At 37.2% G+C, this 18130-nt stretch overlaps 1 protein-coding gene across 2 annotated transcripts in view; it reads right to left on the reverse strand.

Annotated features, from left to right (window-relative positions):
- The window catches only part of LOC107584089 (protein shisa-9-like), a 30222-nt gene extending 12840 nt beyond the window's left edge, over positions 1-17382 (reverse strand). Inside the window, exons 1-3 of one of the 2 annotated variants that reach the window (XM_016270515.1) lie at positions 17165-17382; positions 16192-16788; positions 4136-4257 (exon numbers count right to left, since the gene is read on the reverse strand). In XM_016270515.1, coding sequence (XP_016126001.1) covers positions 4136-4257; positions 16192-16751 — 682 coding nt within the window. In that variant the 5' untranslated portion in view covers positions 16752-16788; positions 17165-17382. Of the gene's footprint in view, positions 1-4135; positions 4258-16191; positions 16805-17164 lie in introns of both variants that reach the window. The other variant, XM_016270513.1, reaches the window with a different exon arrangement.
- Positions 17383-18130: the final 748 nt, after the last annotated feature.

Raw genomic sequence — 18130 nt, forward strand, 5'->3', positions numbered from 1 at the left:
CAGGTGTGAAAACTTGTTGCATCTTTCCCAAAAAGACTCATGGCTGTATTAGATCAAAAGGGTGCTTCTACTAAATACTGAGCAAAGGGTCTGAATACTTAGGACCATGTGATATTTCAGTTTTTCTTTTTTAATAAATCTGCAAAAATGTCAACAATTCTGTGTTTTTCTGTCAATATGGGGTGCTGTGTGTACATTAATGAGGGAAAAAAAATTAACTTAAATGATTTTAGCAAATGGCTGCAATATAACAAAGAGTGAAAAATTTAAGGGGGTCTGAATACTTTCCGTACCCACTGTACCATCAGTCAACCACTGGTTCCGGGAAAGTGAGAGAGTCTGGGACCCAGCTCACCACCAGCTTCAATGGGCAGTGCGCCAGCCACTCGGGACATTCAGATGCGCCTGCCCTGTAAGAAGTTAAGTCCCAGATACATTGGTCCCTTTTCCATAGTCAAGCAGATCAGTCCATTTACCTACCAGCTCCAACTTCCTCCTGAGTACTGCATTCTGCATTCACCCTACATTTCATGTTTCACTGTCTGTTTTCCCTACAGACCCTGGCCCGATGGAGAAAGCCCCCCTCCGTTGATCATTGAGGATGGAAGAATCTACTCTGTGTGGGAGATCCTAGACTCCTAACGTCGTGGTGGCTGTCTTAAATACCTGGTTGACTTAGACTTTATCCCACATGACTCACTGTATTTCATGAATCTCATCCAGATCAACCTGCACCTCGTGGAAGGGGTCGGCTGCCACAATATCAAGGTCCCTGGCCCTCTGGAGCGGGCCGTTGGAGGGGGGTACTGTAACGGAAGTGCCAGGCTCTCTCACCACTCAATCCCAACATTCACCCTCACCAGATTACTAATCACCCGCACCAGTACCTATAGCCTGCGGCCTATAGTCACTCCATCCCTCCATAACTGTCACATTTTTCCAAAAGCATCTGTGTTACGGCTGTGGTAATATTATGTAGTGAACTGCTGATGGGTTTAAAGTGAATTACCGTTTGGCTTCAGGGACAGACTGATGTATAACGCAAAAAAAAAATGAGTGCTCAAAAGTGTCCAAAAGTGAAATCTCTTGTCCATATAAGCTCAAAGGTAAACATCCTGCCAGTCATATTTGGGAATGGCAATGTGAATTGAATGGGGGATTGAGAATGTGCAGCAGAGATGCACTAATATGGGACGGGGTGGCATCTGTGTATTTGTGCGTCATTGTTCACGATCTTCATTGGAGTGCCACCATCTCCCACTATGAGGGACTGTTCTGTATGTTCTTAGCCCTGAAGCAATAGAGATGTCTTTGATGCTATAGTGCGAGGTGTGTGTGTGTAGTAGCATATAAAAACAAAGCCTGAAATGCCAGAGGCAGAGAATTAAAGAGCGGACTGCATAAGCGGAAGTCTAAAATTGGACGGTTCGTCTTTGTGCATGACACTGCCATGCCATAGCACACGTGCTCACATAAACACACATGCTGGTTTACAAGCTCTTATACCTGATATTAACCTCTGAGGTTTTTGACTGGTCCCTGTTATTTAAGGTTTTTTGTCATACTCTTAATAATAAAGGCTCCAAAATGGAGATTTTACATTGATACCATTTTGGATGCCATTTTAGGTTCCTCATAGAACCTTTCAGTGAACAATTCTTAAAACATTTCTTAATGTGAAGAATATTTCAATAATCTGAAGAACTTTTTTTCCACTATCAATAACCTGTTGTCCAATGGAAAGGTTCTGTGGATGTTAAAGGTTCTACATGGAACCTTTTTAAGAGTGTGAGGTGAAAGAAGGTGGAAGTATTTTAACTATGTCTGATTATGCTTGCAAAATTACAGTAAATGCATACAATATTTGTGTCTTTAGGCATTTTGGTATGATAGAGAATGCAGAAAGAAAGAAAACAACAAATGATGCAAATGAATGAAAGAATATGATACATTCTTAAAATAACAGTTCCAAAGGGGAGTTTCGCAGTGATGCCTTATATGAACCATTTTGGTTTCCCAAAATAACATTTCCCCTTTTTAAAACAAGCATTTTTTCCTACCATGAAGAACATTTTAATAGTCCAAAAACCTTTTTCCATTATAAAGAAACTTGGAAAGTTCAATGAGCTCTTGCAATGGAAAAGTTCCATGGGGGATAAAGGTTCTTCATCGAATCATAAATGCCAATAAAGAACCTTATATAACCTTAATTATAAATATTTTAATAGTCTACCTATAGAAGGAGAGGTAATTTCATGGAGGCTTGATGCAAACCTGTTGAAGGATGTACATACATTGTAGTTTAGTGATTGGATTTCACCAGATGAGTTTAAGGGCTATTTGAAATCTGAGTAGAAATGAAAGGCAATTGAACTCCGGCACATTCCAGCTTATGATAATATCTGGAAGTGAATGCATAAGAATCTTCTAGCAGTTTTATTACGAGAACAAATCAACATCACAGATAAATTACTGCGTAAGATTAGCAACATTCATGCTAAATTTGAATTGCATGCTGAATTGATGCAAGCTTTTTTACTCCGTTATGTAATGCATTTTCATTTGAATCAGGATATTACATGAGTAAAAATATGGGGCAGGAGTTGGTAAAAGTCGATGCTGAATGGAATTAAAGCAAATGTCACTTTGCTAAAATATTGCATACATATCTGATATTGCATACATACCCACTTCAGCCCCTCTACCAAAGTATACAGTTGTAACTGCTGTGTTAATGCATTTAAGCCACCACTGAGCAGCATTAAACAGTCTGAGTAAAGACACCTAAATGCCACTTCAGAAACACTTCTGTGCCACCTTTGCAGTGTAAATTTGGCATAATATGTGTGACTCAAGTTTAATCTGTGTGTATGAATTGAAGTGAACATCAGTATGCCATGCTCAGGGAGTAGAGACCAGTGATGACATTTCTCAAAACATCTTCTTTTACCTTCCACAGAAGAAGAAAGTCATAGAATTTTGTAACAAATAAATAAATAGATGATAAGAGTGATTTTCATTTTTGTGTGAATTATCTCTTTTTGTTTCAGAGCAAGTTTTATATTTTGATTAAAGATTATGGGGGCAAACTGATCTTTTTTATCATTTACTGATGAATTGTTCACAACAAGGCCAGAATTCTGATTTCATGTTGAGTGAAATGAAAGGTGATGTTGTTGACCTTGTTGCTAAATGCAACATCAACTTTAGCTCATTTACAACATACCGCTATTGGTGCCATAATATATAACGTATTTTCCAGGCTTCTTGTGATCACACAGCCTCAGGCCCTTTAACCATCTAGTGCTCATCGTGATCACACTTGCTCTTCCAGGCAGTGTAGCAGTTTAAAATTCCCAATTTAACCCTACACAGATAAAAGCCAACGTGAAGACATGTCTTTTGAACCCTGGCATTAAACATCACCTTCCCAGTGCAAGACCTGGAACTGCACAAGCGTTATAATCTTCACCCCATTACTGGGGACGCAGAGAGATGTGTACAGTCAAATCACAAGCCTCTAAGCACTGTGGAGCGAAACTTAAATCCTCCCCATAAAGAGGAGAGGAAAGTTTGCCGCTTAAGCCTGGCACACACGCTGGTTATCAGCATAAACCCCACATCAACTGTCGGTCTGAAGCCCGCTGCATCTCACGCCTGTGTAAATCCACAGAGTGGAATCACAGACGAGACGCCCTCTCTTGCGTTTATAGATGAGTAAGAAAAGGAGGTTACAGATGTATTTTCCTCTGGCTCTTGAGGAGAAATGGAAATTATGGGGGAGAAAACCAAAGATAAAAAGACATATGTGGCTTATTTAATGTTGTCCAATATCTTCTTTTATTTTCTACAGAAGAAACAACATGAATGATGACAGAACTTGTATTTTTTGGGAACTGTATTTGTCTATTTAGTTGTTTTTTGCTATTAACAAGAACAGAGAGAAGTGAGCAGCTGTGAGCCAGGGATTCACAGTGCATGTTGTCATGCAATACTCTTGGGAAGTAAGCCCTTTGGAAGCTGTGTGAGCAGACATGTACAGGTGATGCATCCATAAATGTAGAATCTATAGCGACTTTTATTTTTTCTTTAGTTTTTTTGTATGTGGGGAAAACAGCCGAGTAAGTGATCTCACCGCTGCGGCTGCGAAGCATCCTGGCAGAGATACCGTTTGCTCCTATAGATGTTGTGCTGCTCAGAGGTCCATCCACAGGACTCACCTCCCCACCTGGCTGCTTCAGCAACTCCTGCAGAGTCCTGCGAGGAGACAGGAGTAATCATTTACTGACCATTATATCCAACAGGGAAGTTATTCTGAATTAAATCAAGAATGCTTCTTAATTTATTATTTAAATTGACCCTTTGCAGAGACCCGCCTCCTTCGTTACTTATGCTATGTCCGACAAGCCATGGCGCTCTCACTCAGTGTAAAATGCATCGCACCGACCGGCAAGACAGAACAGGTACTTTAGGTATGAAACATAGTCTTAGCTTTCAAATTTGATAATTTTTTTAAGAAATTCAAACAATAAATACCATTTTGTGGCTCTTTAATGTGTCGTGACAGATCGCTGTAGCGCCTCAGTTCAAGTGGCACGTGAACCAAACATCTCTTCCTCTTTACTAGTTATAATATGAAATAAACATGAATGAACATCAGAAGGTCTCTTGTTTCAATCACGGAAAGATGTCAATACAAAACATTTCTCAAGTTCACGTTCACCGACGTTAATCTACTCTCCTGACTGGTTTGTTTGTTGGACAAATTGAATTGAATTGAATTCAAAATGATTGAATTGGAGTTCTCAAATTAATTTGAGGAAGTACAATTAAAATGCTATTTTAAATTTATAAATACATAATTCAGAAATAAAGTGAAACCATTGTTTCTTCTTATAAGACAGTGTAGTGTAACAGGAAATTAGAGGAGAGAAATGGGAGGAGAAGAAGATCAGGACAAGTGCGCTACCATCTGCGTCACTCAGTCTGACAGAAATATTACATTTTGAAGTATGTTTGATGTTTTAATCCCATATAATAGGTTGGATCAGAAAATGACACTAACTGGATTTGATCTCAGGTTGCTGACATATTGTCATAAAGCACTTCATCAGAGCAGTGTACTGGATTTGTATGACTGTGTATATCAGTATATTATAATGTGGAGATGTGAGCCCTGAGGCTGACAATCAGCATATTGTCATATTTTATCAATACAGTCATTTAGCATCAGCTGGCAGTCAACAGACTGTTTGTGTAGCAGATAGTCAATTAATTCACACTCAATATGTTCTCTGTGTATACACTGGATGTACTTTATATCAATTTCACTGTTCGCATTTTTAAAAATTAATGCGTTTAAGCAGTTAACAACTCTTGGCATCCACAGGACTGCCTGTTTTCGAGGGCTGCGCTGCTTACTCTTGTCCTAGAGTTCACAAACTCGTTCCTGCATCCCTGGGTCCTCCTGGGTGCCCTGTTCTTCAAATCCTTGACACTCCATTATTGCTCCATTATTTCCTACGGCCTCCGCTTGTATCCCTGGTGAGGTCTCTAATTCTGTCCAACACCCTTTAACCAACAAGGGACTGTGATGAGATCTAATGTGATTGTCAAGCACAAGCACACTGGCCCTTGGCCGGCCAATGCCAATGGCAGTAGGCCACCATGGCCTAAGAAAAACAACATATCAGAAAGGCATGAGAATATATTCACCCTGGTGATGATGTTTTCCAGGGAGGACAGAAAAGGCATCTGCAGTGGAGCAGAGAAACGGATAGCAATGAAATTGGATGGCAGCAACCATTCTTGTGCCATCTCCGTTTGGATCCCACCCTAGTGCTTTTGGAATTCTCTTGAGGAAAGTAAAACTCAACTCAAACTAGAGGATAAACATCATCTGTTTGTTCTAGATCTCTCTGGGGAGCTCACACCTATTGGTCATTAGGCTGAACAGCTGTCCTCCTCTCCCAATATGTCCATGATACGGGTGCCTGAGCATTTTTGGTCTTTTTTCGGCAGGACTAAGTAGAATCAGAGACAGAATAAAATGGAATAGATGGTGGCTGGATTGAAGTTCTGTCTCTTAATTAATTGAACCAATCACATGTTTGTTTACTCTATATGTATGAACATTAGCTGAACCAGCTTTAAAAATTACATACAGGTATTTTAAAAAATATAAGTACAATGTAAAAACATGTATGTACACAATAAGTGCACTGTACCAAATGATTAGTTTAAATGTAAGTACATAGTGGTTAAGGCCACCTAATATAAAGTGGGACCGAATTATATGCTTTCCTTCCATCTAATATTTAGTTAGTCCTGTAAGGCGTTTTATTTACTTAGGTGGTGCTGTTGGTATACTTCTAATAAAATTAAAGTAAAATACACAAATCACATTAAGATTGTGTTTCTGATTAAATAAAACAGTAATTTATGGAATAAAATCACATGTATGTTTTGATTGAAATGTCAGAAACTATAACTTACATGAATAAAAATCACAAACATGACAGATTCATTCATTAATGTGTAATATATTTTCTTCAAATGGATTATGAAAACTTAAATACAAGGGCGTCTAAAAGATCTAAATAATTTTTTCAACTTTCTTGCTTTAGACTATTTACGAATGTTAAACTTACAAATAAAATGCTAAGATTATCCCTGCATCTGGAAAAAAATAAAATAAAATACAGTGATTGATTCATAGTTGTTTTATAGTTATTTTCAAAGCTTTCAATGTACTCTCATTATAAAATAACTTCATAATTGCTTTTTTAAAATTCTAACAAGTAATTTTTGGTTAAAACTAACCAAAATGAAAAATAAATTGTTTATAATCTCTGCACAGGAGAGATTTGATATTGTTTCCAAACAAAAGGAAATATATAAATATCGGCTATCGGCCAAAATGAGTTGAAAAATATCAGCACATCGGATATCAGCAAAAATCCAATATCCTGCATCCCTATATAATAAAAATTATACAATAATAATAATAATAATACAACTTAAAAGGATAACAACTTTATTTGTTTGTTTGAGGGTTCAATAGAAATAATAATAATAATAATAAAACAACTGTAATGGGATAGCAACTATTATTATAATTTATTTGTTTGTTTGCTGATAAAATATTAAAATTATTGAAAATTATTCATATCTATTGTTTACATAGAAAATATAAAGGAAAATAGGTGCTGTAACTGTTTGTGTATTGTACACATAGAAATAGCTTATTTGATGGCTGTCAAGTGACCTGACACACTTTGAAGGGACTTGATTGATTTTTGAGAGCATTGTTAGTTTGCCTGTTAATCAGTGTTTAAGGCTTCCTTTTATATTTCTCTTAACGTCTGTCTCCTTTATCAAGTGAATGTGAATTCTTAAGTCCATCTGTTTACCAGTTAGCGCTTTCGTTTTGTATGGGGATAACAACTTATAATCTCTAGATGGTTGTTTCCAGTCATGTCGACATGATTGTCCTCATAATTGAGGGTGACTTTGAGGATGTGCCATGCTTATGCTCAGACGGTTGAAGTCATTGACTCCAGCTTTGCTAGATGTCCTGCTGGGCTTTCACCCTTTGCCTCAGTGCATACAGACTCAATCCTGACTCCCCCTGCCCCGATGTCTCACTCACACACACTGAGTATGAGTTGTGCAGAGTGACACACATTCATTTCACCCACAACAAAAAAATACAGACCAGGGTCTAGGAGACAGTGAGATCTGAAAACAAGGGCATCCTGGGATAGTCCTTCCTAAGGGGTTTAGATATACAGTGTCCTGGCAGCCAGCCACGCTGGGTCAGACACAATGTTATCTGACATGATCGTTCAATCACAATAGGGCCAATTTGTATTGCCTCTTCATCACTAAATCATCCTCCTTTTCCTATTGCAGCTATATGGTGCATATTTTTGCTTACAAACTGTGTCAGCTTTTTCTTAATTAAGAAGCAAACAACTAGCTGATATGGATGCAAGAGAATGTGCTTTAGTCCAGATAAACTTAATAGTCTATTTGAAGGGCAGATATTGGTGGTAAGGCAAATAATATTTGTAAAAGTTATATTTTTGTACTCAAAAGTATCATACTACACAATGTGTGAGAATTCAGATTTGTTTGACTTTGTTGTTTCACTTCTTTTGCACGCACACAGTAGATATCAATAAAACAAAGGGAGCATAATGAGGTTCACCCTTTTAATAAAGATCTGAAAGCTACACTAACACAAATTACAGAGCTATGTTTGATTCAAAGGTATAATTAGCGTGATTGTCTCATTTAATTGTAATTATCATTACTGCATAATTTATTGTGTAATATAACCGGTTGTAGCGCAGTCATCCCAATGAGAGCTTGTACAGGCGACCCTGTCACATTTCCTCTGTGGGGTTGCATTTTGTGTGGAACAGGATTCTGAATCTTTGGATCTGTGTCGAGTGATTTTATCAGCAATTATTCATAGGGTGCTGTATCGAATTATATTGCAGGAGGAACAGCTTCGCCTCGCTTAATGCAATGTAGAACTGAATTACTCTTGTAATGCGTATCCCGCAGATAACCAATTAGTCAAATTCACATTGTGCCATCTCAATAAGCCCTCATGTCATTTACTTAATGTGCACAGATTCATATAATTTGCACACTATTTCTATTATACTTACAGCAGAAGTAGGTCTAATTTAAATTTGCAGCAAAAGTCAAATTAAACAATTATTACTATGGTAAAACATTTTTGGGCATGGTACAAAGCATTAAAAACATCTTTACGCTGCCAAAGCATTAAAAACATTATTTATAGTATAGTGTGTGTGTGTGTGTGTGTGTGTGTGTGTGCGCGCGCGTTTTTGTTACATATGAGGACACAAATTTGTATAATGACATGGGTATGACATAGGTATTACAAGGAGAAGGTGACTTATAAGGTGACCATTTTTCAAAATGCTTATAAATCATACAGAGTGAGTTTTTTTGAGAAAGTAAAAATGCACAAAGTTTCCTGTAAGTAGGGTTAGGTGTAGGGTTGGTGTAGGGCAATAGCACATACAGTTTGTACAGTATAAAAACCATTGTGCCTATGGAATGTCCCCACAATTCACAGAAACAAACCTGTGTGTGTGTGTGTGTGTGTGTGTGCCTGCATTCCCTGTGAGGACCAAATTTCCCCACAAGTAATACCAGTAAATTTTGACCTTGTGGGGACATTTGTTCGGTCCCCATTAGGAAACAGGCTTATAAATCCTACAGAATGAAGTGTTCTGAAAATCTAAAATAGCAGAAAGTTTTGTATGAGGGGTAGGTTGTGGTGTATGGTTAGGGTAAAGGGATAGAAAATACAGTTAGTACAGTAGAAAAACCATTTCCATCCCCCCAAAAATTTTTAAACCAGTATGTGTGTGTGTGTGTGTGTGTTAATCCTTAGTGTTGTTATTCATTAAAAGAAATCTAATTTTATTTAATTTTAATTGAAAATTAAAATGTATTTAATTAAACAATAAAATAAAATAAAAGAATGTAATGAAAAATTTGAAATGTACTCTTGGTATCAAACACAAAATAAGTTAATAAAATGACTAAAACTAATATGTGACCCTGGACCACAAAACCAGTCTTAAGTCGCTGGGGTATATTTGTAGCAATAGCCAACAATACATTGCATGAATCAAAATTATAGATTTTTCTTTTATGCCAAAAATCATTAGGATATTAAGTAAAGATCATGTTCCATGAAGATATTTTATCAATTTCCTACTGTAAATATATTAAAACTTCATTTGGACAACTTTAAAAGCAATTTTCTCAATATTTAGATTTTTTTGCACCCTCAGATTCCAGATTTTCGAATAGTTGTATCTCGGCCAAATATCGTCCTATCCTTACAAACTATACATCAATGGAAAGCTTATTTATTCAGCTTTTAAATGTCTAAAATAGAAATTAGCACATAAACTAAAAGGGGTCATATGATGTTGCTTAAAAGAACATTATTTTGTGTAATGAAATGTGTTTATGTGGTTTAAGGTTAAAAAAACATTATTTTCCACATACTGTATATTATTGTTGCTCCTCTATGCCCCGCCTTTCTGAAACGCGTCGATTTTTTACAAAGCTCATCGGTCTGAAAAGCGTGGTATGCTGTGATTGGCCAGCTATCCAGTGCGTTGTGATTGGCTGAATACTTCAAGCATGTGACGGAAATGTTATGCCCCTACCATACTGTGATGCCCTGTCCGGCTGGAGCAACAAGGCAAAAACATTAAAACCCATTATAAACGAGGCATTTATTGCATCCAGTGGGGACATAATTACGGATTATAATGATGTCACATTTCCTGTCAGTTACTGTCTTTTTACGCATTGCGTTGCATCGCGCCGCGCCGCGTAAACATAAAACCATGTCTGCGTTTGTGATAGGAGAAATGACAAACAACAAGTGCTACTCTACACTGCTCAAAATTCGCGTTTGAATCGTCAGTGGTAAATTCTTTAAATATAAAAAACTTATTTACACTCTGTGAGTCAGAACAGCCGGCATTGTAGTTTACTCTCCATCTCTTTAACCTGGCTTACACATAACACACTAATACGCTTCTAATATTCAAATCCCAGGATCAGGAAACAGTCCTCCATAAAATGTGCTGAATATTTGGGTTGAACTCTTCTGGAAAAGTGTTGTAAATACAACTTAACCACTGATTTCTAGTCATGTCTTCTTTTGGAAGGCCAAACAAAGGAGTTTCGCTTTCACAACGAAACACAGTGTCTCCACAACATGGCAGCGCCGGCAGCCACAATACTACAGCGAGAATAAAAGTTACGCCTTTTTTCTTTGCGTGAACATTTGGGTGGCGTTATGCAAATCTTCCCACATCGTGACATAGACATGTGGGGGCGTGTTAGAACGAGGCGTTTTAGGTAGGCGTGGTTGACTCTTAACTTTTATAAAGAATATCTCTTTGGATTTGAGACTTTAGTCTTTGCAACTTTACAGATCTTCTTTATGCACCAAGAGCTTGTAACACTCCAAAGAGAAAGGAAAAATTGAAATCGCATCATATGACCCCTTTAAACTCAAATTAAAGTTCATAACTAAAATTATTTATAAATGCTAAAATTATTTATAAGTGCTATAATAGTATAAAAATAATACTACACTAACACAGAATTCAATGCATTCTTGCTAAATAAAAAGTGTGTATACATGCATACATATTTATGTAATATTAGAATTATACAATTAGTAGTATTAAATAAAGTAATATTATATACAATAAAAGAAATGTAAATTAAAAACTGACTATGCAAATTTTCTAAGCATTTTATATTTGTTGCGTAGTACCTTTTCCGGTATTTGGTCCTGTCCTGCTGGTTGGCCTTTTTTTCATCCTCTCTTTTTCTTTGCTTCTCAAGTATAATAGAGTAAGACTGTGTAATTTGTCCTGTCCTGTCCTCTTACTCTAAACAACTAACACTAGGTGATTCTTACAAAGAATATAGTCTGTTATTTCTGCATATATTGTAAGAGTCAGAAAGTTTTGTATTAGATCATCATGTCAAGTACAGCAGCCTGCACAAATCCCTCTCAGCCAGAGGGCAAATACACGGTTAGGGAAAAGCCCAAAGAGAGAGGTATTGAGTAGTTTTGTCAGAGAGCACAGACCCTCACGTTAACCTTAGAGGAACAGGAGGGCCTTGAAGTCACGATGGAGATGAGAGAGAGGCGGGGGGCCGACAGGACGCAAATGTCAGTGCACACCCAACTAAGACTCAACCATGCGGGAGAGATGTCTCCAGAATCTGAGAGACACACTTGTACATACACATTAACACACAAACACACAGTGCACAGCCATGAGCAGCCACATCTCATTCATGTCAAATGAGTTCAGACAGTTTGGAGCCACAGGAAAGACACAGGTTGAAATCTGACAAACAAGCTCAGGAGTATGAAGGATTGGGGGGCTTTAGGAGAACTAGTAAGCTTAATATTATGGTCCTTCCTTAGTCTATCTTTCTTTCAAAAAGTAAACATGAATTTATGTGTATCTGGAGGCTTTTACAGAGACTCACATCCAATTAATGCCTTTAGAAATATAAAGAGTTTCATATCCAGAGTCCTGTCAGTGAGTTTCCTTTTTTTTATAGCCTTGAATGCTTTTCATCTTTTTCTGTTCTGCAGTACTCAGTACAATGACCTCAAAGACAGTTCCAGGGGTTTTCAAACTGTTTAATGCCAAGGACACTCAAACATGAGATATGATTTAGACAACTGTTTACTTTTATGACTACAGACCCATGTATGAAAGACAGTTATGGAAATAACAGATTGATGTTATAGTGACAAAGTTGTTTCCAAAATTGGAAATTTAATTATTAACTTTTATTTGTCATTGTGCTACAGCCAAAAACTATTTATTAATTAATTATCAGAAAAATATTAGCATTTCAAACCATGTATATGTTTTCTGCCTATAATGTTACAATATATACTTGTTAAATAAATTTGTATTTAATTATTTTAATTTTGTTTAGCACATTTTATAATATCATTCCTTAAAAGAAAACAATTCCAAACAATAAAGATGACAGTGGCAATATGTAAATCTAGTTTTATTTCTTATACATTTTGAGCTTTTTTCCCACAAAATTCCATAGCCTCTGGAAACTTCCAAAGGGCATGCAAGTAAACCCAGATTCAGTTAAAAATGCAACTGTACGTGACAGCCAGTGATCAATGGGAAAAGACATTTGGGCTTTGACTTTTTGATAACTACTCATATGAATCGTAAGCAGAGTAAATAAACAATGGCAGAATTGTCCGTTTTAAGTAGATGTGACTTGATTGGAATGTGAATATGTGTTGTTTCTTCCACAGTATTTGACACACCTTTATCTACAGTAATCGTTCAACCTAATTATCAGTATAACAATTTTCGGGGGTAAGTCGCATTCAAAATCCAGTTGGCTAAAAAAAAAAATCTGTGCCAGATCCAGAAGGTCTCACATTATATAAATGTGATATCTCAAAGATTTCTGCCCCTCAGGACACCCATATGGCTGAGTGTGAGTATACCCTGCCCAGCATGAGAATTATTTTCTTTAACTGTAGATAGGATATTGTATGGCATAGAATCTTGCCTTTGGCCTCAGCATGCTGTTTAAGATGTGATCTGAATCATAGATTGCAGTATCACTGCTGGAATCCACCGTGAATTATGCCTCGCATAATCATGACTCACATTCTGTGTGTTGTCTATATTATCCCGCCCCTGTTTTATGTCCTTTATTGTTCAGCAATGACACACATTTAAATGCATGTAGGCCATTCCTGTGCCTACATGACAAAACTTTGACTACAAAGTATAGATGGAGTATAGATGGAGTTAAGCCTGACAGATAAAACCTGCTTTTCTCTTCTCTGTTTGACTGTGGTTGGAGAGTTTTGAGGAATATGATACATTGGTAAATATTAAGACATGACTGGAAATGGAAGTGGTAAATTATTTAGGAGCCCAATTCAACATCCAATTTGACATGTAGGCAAAATGTTCTGTATAGAAGTGTATAAATTAGTTGTCTAGAGCTGCGAAGTCTTGCAGTAGCCTCAAAAAGAGTTAATCTGTAGAGAAGTTGGTTTATTCTTAAAGCAGAGTGTTAATCTTAGCAGAACTCTTAATCTTGTAAGAAGAGTTAATCTGGTGTGCAGTGTTCAGCATGTGGGAAATGCTTTTGGAGAGGTGTTAACCTCGGAAAAGTACTAATCTTCGGATGAGTAATTTTGTCCTCCAAATGTGTTCATCTCGATAGGGCTGCATTAATGGGTCATTTCTTGTCTAAAATGGGGTTACGGCAAAATGCTGGGAGAATGATCAATTCTCTGTATTTTGTTATATTGCTCATGACAGGTATTCATAAAGGGATTTTGAATATTTAGAACGATGAGACCAAAGGTTTGATTTGACGTTTGGACAGAAAGGAACAGAGAAGGAGAAATGGGAACTGAGACATAAGAAAGGAATATTCAGGTTGGATGGGGTTAGCTTTTTAATGCATTGATGCCATGAATATTAAAATAACCTTAGGACAACAGTCTAAAAAATTTCTAGTTCAGATGATTGCTAAATTCAGAAGAGCAGCATGTATATGAATGGCTTTAGTCTTGGCTGGATGCTGTTACTTGGTCTTTGGTTTACTACTGTATATGATACCGATGTTAAGGCTGGCTAAAAAATATCCTTGACCAAAATAGCCAACACACTCTATTAGCACTTTTAACATAAAAAGGCATTGAATCTTCTGTAAATCTTCAGCTCTGTTCCAAAACCTAGTGAGCTGCCTATCTAGACAGTATTTTGAGACATAGGTCTGCTTCTGGTGCGAAGGCTTTTCCAAAAAAAGGTAGGCAGCATACTTATGTTCCTTTAATACACTTTCTTTAACCCAAAATGTAAAGTGATAGTCATTAAAAAATGAAAATTCTGTCATTAATTACTCGCCCTCATGTCATTGCAAACCCGTAAGACCTTTGTTCATCTTCGGAACTCAAATTAAGATATTTTTGATGAAATCCAAGAGCTTTTTGACCCTCCATAGACAGCAACAGAACTACCACGTTCAATGCCCAGAAATGTACAGCAGAGCTTCAACCGTACTTTATGAAGCTAATTTTGCATGCAATATTTCGAGATGGTCCTCACTGCAGAACACAAGATCCAGGGGGCGTGGTTGGATCCAGATCCAACTCTTCCCACCTTACATATACCTAAACCTACCCGTCTCCACCCCCTGATCCCTAAACCCACCCATCTCCACCCCTAAACCTACCCATTTCCACCGCCTAGATGTGGGTCCAACCACTCCCTCTACCCAGAAATGTACATCAATAAAACAATCCATGTGACAGCAGTGCTTCAACCGTACTTTATGAAGCTAATTTTGCATGCAATATTTCGAGATGGTCCTCACTGCAGAACACAAGATCCAGGGGGCGTGGTTGGATCCAGATCCAACTCTTCCCACCTTACATATACCTAAACCTACCCGTCTCCACCCCCTGATCCCTAAACCCACCCATCTCCACCCCTAAACCTACCCATTTCCACCGCCTAGATGTGGGTCCAACCACTCCCTCTGGATCTTGTGTTCTGCAGTTATTATATATTAATATTCTACTGAATATTTCTGCAATAAGTACTTGTTTTCTTTAAGTATGTTAAAGTGTAATTCCTTTTCACAAGGGAGTCCCAGAATGTATTGTGAAAATGTCCAAGATGGTGAGATGGTTAAGCCATGTGACATATCAATTATGTTCAGTGTGGGGGAAAGTTACTTTTAAAAGTAATGCATTACAATATTGAGTTACACCCTAAAAATGTAACTGATTGTGTTATAGTTACTTTTAATGGAAAATAATGTGTTGTATTACTTTTGCTTTACTATTTCTCATCTGGACTGGGCTTGCTTGTTTGTTTTTAATATAAAACAGCTACATTTTTGGCAAATTCACGTTATAGCAGAGGGCACAGCTCAAACAAACCTGCCATTCTGGATTGCATGAAGAATAAGACACAGGAGAAGACAGTTTAACACTCTTCAGCAATAAAAAGAAAGAAAGAAAGAAAGAAAGAAACATGCTTATCTAAAGTAATTTTTGCTTATTTGTATGGTTGCATTGAATCATTGAAGGTGAGCAGCAAAATCATTGGTTAATAAAATAGAATTAAATGCATAAATTATATTTGTGTTATGTGACATTTAATTATTGCAGGTTTGAGTATGAGTTTGCATTTTACTGTTTTTATTTATTTTGAGAAATATGGAATCTGTTTTTGTGCAAGTGAGATGAGTAAATGCATGTTCGCATTTAGTCTAGAACTACAGTAACCATCATGTTTATACATTGCACACAAAGCCTCTGTGCTTACTCCCGATTTCTCTCAACATGAGGACAAGAGATCTGTCAGTCAATAAATGGGAAAACAAAGTAACTGGCGTTGCGTATTTGAAAAAGTAACTGAGATATTTTATTGTAAATGAAAAAGGATTGCATTATTTTACTAGTTACTTGAAAAAAATTCTGATTACGGAACTCTTGTTACTTGTAATCCATTACCCCCAACTCTATTCCATTGTGGCAGCTCACTAGATTTTGTAACGGAGCTCATTTCTACTCACCTGGAGTTACTGAGGTCATTCTGACCTCCACGGCTCTTCTCCAGCCCCAGTTTGGTGAAGATTCCCACCAGGACCATGATGGCCACCACACCGCAGATTATGTACACAATCATGTGAGTCCGATCCCGCTCATGGTCTGGCTGCACCTCAGTGTTGGTGGCCACTGGTTTTCCAGTGTTGGCCCAAATTGGAGTATCATAGTTGGAGCAGGAGGTCTGATCCAGTCGCTGCTGACGGAACTGACAGCAGAACCGATAGAAACAGGTGCCGCAACAGTACAAGAAGATACCTGCATTACAGTTAAAGGGAGGGTCCCACTGGCCCATAACATCATAGTAACCCCGACAGCGGGTGCCAGTGGACGGCACAGTGTCCTCCTCCACCTCTGCAGGTGTGGTCAAAGTTGGAGGTCCTTCTGATGTCACAGAAATCAACAGAGGATCTAGAGTCTGATTGGCTGTTTGGATGTCCATATTAGTAGAAGTCTCATCCTGTGCTTTAGCAGCCCGTCCCACGATGGCAGTGAGCAGAAGATGTAGTAAAAAACTATTTCCAGCCATGCTTCACCCGACACACTGCGCCCAATGATTTACCTCACTTTGAGAGAAGATACCTGGCATAAATATTAAAAGAAGAATTCTAGAAAGTGCTGAATTACTTTCACACAATTACAGCTATGGTCAAAAAATGTTTAAAAGATTAATTCACGGATTTAAAAATATTCTATTTGAAAAAGAAATCTATTAAAAATGTGTTAGTTATTTTTATAATGAATATTAAATATGCATGTTTTATTTTTTTAATTAATAAATGCTTTCATTTAACTTTTTTTCAATTAATAAAAGATGCATTTTAACAAAATATAATACTGTTTAAGTACTTTAAGACTTTTGAGAAAGAAAAAAAACACTGAAACTGGTTTAGTAAAAAACAGTATAAAATGTTTGGTTTTTTCCAATTATAACAACATTACCTTTGTCCTTTGAGAGAGAAAAGAACCATTTGGACATTTGCTGTCTTGCTCTGGTCCTTTCCAGATATGCATCTCATTTTGTTTCCATTCACTGTTCAACACTTGTTCTCCATGCTCACCAGTAGTAAAACGTCTGTAAACAACCAGTCACAGTAATTTGCCATTAAAAATCCTTTCCTGAGGAGCGAGTGAACCCACAGACAGGTGTTTTAATCCACAGCGATCCACTCAGACTGCTGTCTCTGAGCCTTGTGAAGGGCAACAGTTCAGGATTCAAATTAAAACTCCTCCCTTCTGTTCTCAGCATATCAGAGAGAGAGAGAAGAGAGAGAAGAGAGAGGGATTGAGGTGGGGGGCAGCCGCTGGTTATAGTGTGAAAGGGGAGGAGACACTATGTTACTGAAGAGCTTAGATCACAGATTGTTATAGATAATGAAAAATGTAAAATTCTTTTATTTCCATATATCTAATTGAGAGTGAAATAGAACATGCGAAAAGTAAATAAATATTTTCATTGGCCAGCCATCTCTATCGTGACTTAGGGTTTATTTTGTGAGTTGGTTCTGCAACTGTAACATCTGATCTCACCATTAATAATGTTCGTCAGCAGAAAATAGATTTTGGTAAGGTCTTTTTCATGACTAACTCTTTGTTAATTAAAATTTGATTCATGTTTTTAATTCTACATGTTTAGAGAGGAAAATGTGACTATACAAGATACAGGAAGAGCAAAGTTGGCACACCACAGCTCCAAAAGTAAAAGAAAAATGTATGTTCTCACCACAGGTGATGTTTCGAGCCTAAAAGCTTTTCATTAAGATAGTACCATTCAAAAGTTTGGGGTCAGTAATTTTTTTTTTTTGAAATAAATTAACTTTTCCACGACATTCTAATTTATTGAGATGCACCTGTACTGTTCCACATGCCTTCAACCTGAAAACTGTGTGAACATCAAATAGACCTGGA

Source organism: Sinocyclocheilus grahami, unplaced genomic scaffold (genome assembly GCF_001515645.1).
Source record: "Sinocyclocheilus grahami isolate Dianchi unplaced genomic scaffold, SAMN03320097.WGS_v1.1 scaffold57.1, whole genome shotgun sequence".
NCBI lineage: Eukaryota > Metazoa > Chordata > Actinopteri > Cypriniformes > Cyprinidae > Sinocyclocheilus > Sinocyclocheilus grahami.